This window comes from Frankliniella occidentalis, unplaced genomic scaffold (assembly GCF_000697945.3).
Source record: "Frankliniella occidentalis isolate FOCC.00 unplaced genomic scaffold, Focc_3.1 Scaffold9, whole genome shotgun sequence".
Taxonomy (NCBI): domain Eukaryota; kingdom Metazoa; phylum Arthropoda; class Insecta; order Thysanoptera; family Thripidae; genus Frankliniella; species Frankliniella occidentalis.
The window spans coordinates 450,834-452,100 of NW_026267139.1; the positions used below are offsets into that span (position 1 = coordinate 450,834).

General features: G+C 57.1%; 1 protein-coding gene across 1 annotated transcript in view; it reads right to left on the reverse strand.

Annotated features, from left to right (window-relative positions):
* The window catches only part of LOC113202711 (uncharacterized), a 9,137-nt gene extending 8,234 nt beyond the window's left edge, over positions 1-903 (reverse strand). The window contains exons 1-2 of the mRNA XM_026417085.2: positions 724-903; positions 4-209 (exon numbers count right to left, since the gene is read on the reverse strand). Coding sequence (XP_026272870.2) covers positions 4-209; positions 724-751 — 234 coding nt within the window. The 5' untranslated portion in view covers positions 752-903. The remainder of the gene's footprint in view (positions 1-3; positions 210-723) is intronic.
* Positions 904-1,267: the final 364 nt, after the last annotated feature.

A 1,267-nucleotide genomic window follows, 5' to 3' on the forward strand; every position in this document is an offset into this window, starting at 1 on the left:
AGCTGGGGCAGCAGCTGGGGCAGCAGCTGGAGGCCCCTGCACCGCCGTGGAGGTCGGGGCGACGGGGGCACCCTTACGCGGCCCTTGAGCGGGGGCGGACGTCGTCGTCGCCGAGGAATCATTTGAACCGGGAGACCGCTTGCCGAAGAAGTCTCGCTTCTTCAAGGAGCCGGGAGCTTTATGCGCCTCTGGCGCCGCGGCCGCAGCGCCTGCAGAAGGTGACAACCAGAAATGTGCTGTTAGAGTACCTTATATGAAGCATTGGAGGTGTGGAGAGTCTCTCCTGTGAAATAGTTGGTCCTAACAAGGGAACTCATCTAAGTGTTAGTCCTCAATTTTGTTCCGCCTTGGGGTTTTTGTAGAGTGAACGAATACAAAACGATTGACAATGAAAATTCGTGCCCAATGTCATATTCGTAGCTATAGGGGAAATCCATTTTCTCCAGAAATGACCAAAAAAAGCATTTTTTCTGAAAAATCCAAAAATGATCCACAGCTTCTATTCAGTTTTAAAATGTTGATTTAATGCCGGCTTGCGAATCTACGACGCCGAGTGAACTTATTTCTACAGTATCGGTTCTGATAAAGCTGCCTGCGGCCGTGACGGTTGTAGCTACAACTGTGTAGCTACAAACAGAGGGACGCGTAGGCTTTGCACGATATGTGTATCACATCTCTGCAGAAAACACTTTGGTGCCCCACTGCTCGGGCAGCACAACTTACCTCTCCGTCGCTTGCTTGCTGCTGTCATGGCGGGTGGGTGGCGGATGGGTTTGGCGGCGGGGTGTCGACGACGCAGAGGGTGCTGATGGCGCGGTTGTGTCTCTCACTCACTCTGTCGGGGCGTCGTCGTCGCGGACGTGCTCGCGACGCGGCGTCGGGGCTGCTACTGAGCTGAGCACCCCCGCGACGGCGGGGCGGAGGGGGGGCCTTTAGGTGAGCTGCAGTCTGCGCTGCGTCCGCGAGGGTGAACTCGACACGCGCTCGCGTCCGCGTCCCCGCCGCCGTGGTCGCTGGCCTCGCGCGCAGCAACGCCCACGTGGACGACGGCGAGGTAGACTCAACAAGCGCGCACCCGCGGATCGGACCGTCTCGAAAATGTTGCGAATGCGTATAGGTTCTCATATGTTTGTTTGTTGCGTAGCTGCCCCTCTATGTTCTCCGGAGGTCACCAGCAAAAAGATTATTGTCGCTGCTCCCGGGCCCGTCTGTTCGAGAGTCTCTTGCACCCAGGTGCCCGCCCTCTGTCTCTAGTGCAGTAGCAGGG